The 301-nt window shown below is 59.8% G+C and overlaps 1 protein-coding gene across 2 annotated transcripts in view; it reads right to left on the bottom strand.

Annotated features, from left to right (window-relative positions):
- Positions 1-301, bottom strand: part of LOC119581762 (allantoinase-like) — a gene marked incomplete in the record, with an annotated part of 8,945 nt that overhangs the window by 3,099 nt on the left and 5,545 nt on the right. For both annotated transcript variants that reach the window (XM_037929894.1, XM_037929895.1), the window contains 1 exon segment: positions 69-254. In XM_037929894.1, the coding sequence (XP_037785822.1) occupies positions 69-254 (186 nt within the window).

The following is a 301-nucleotide window of genomic DNA, read 5'->3' as shown; positions in this document are numbered from 1 at the left end:
TCCTTTTCCCCTTTCTACAACCTCCCCTTCTCTCCATCACACACGCACGCCCACCCAAGCCCACCCACCTGATTATCCCCCTCCCTGATGGGCGGGCAACACTTAAACTGCGTGGCATTATCAGGGATATCGTCAGCTTTGAGAGAGAGATAGTGATGGCAGGTCTCGACACTCAAGGGGACGCCGCGACGCTGGGCAGACCGAATCAGGGGCAACGCTCTGCCGGCCGATAGATGGACGATGTGGCACCGGACCTGTGGGGGGAAATGGGGGGGGGGGTTGGGGGGCTTGATTACGGCAA

The sequence above is a fragment of the Penaeus monodon genome, chromosome 15, assembly GCF_015228065.2.
Source record: "Penaeus monodon isolate SGIC_2016 chromosome 15, NSTDA_Pmon_1, whole genome shotgun sequence".
In the NCBI taxonomy this organism is placed as follows: Eukaryota; Metazoa; Arthropoda; class Malacostraca; order Decapoda; family Penaeidae; genus Penaeus; species Penaeus monodon.
This window is presented reverse-complemented; position numbering and strand designations above follow the sequence as displayed.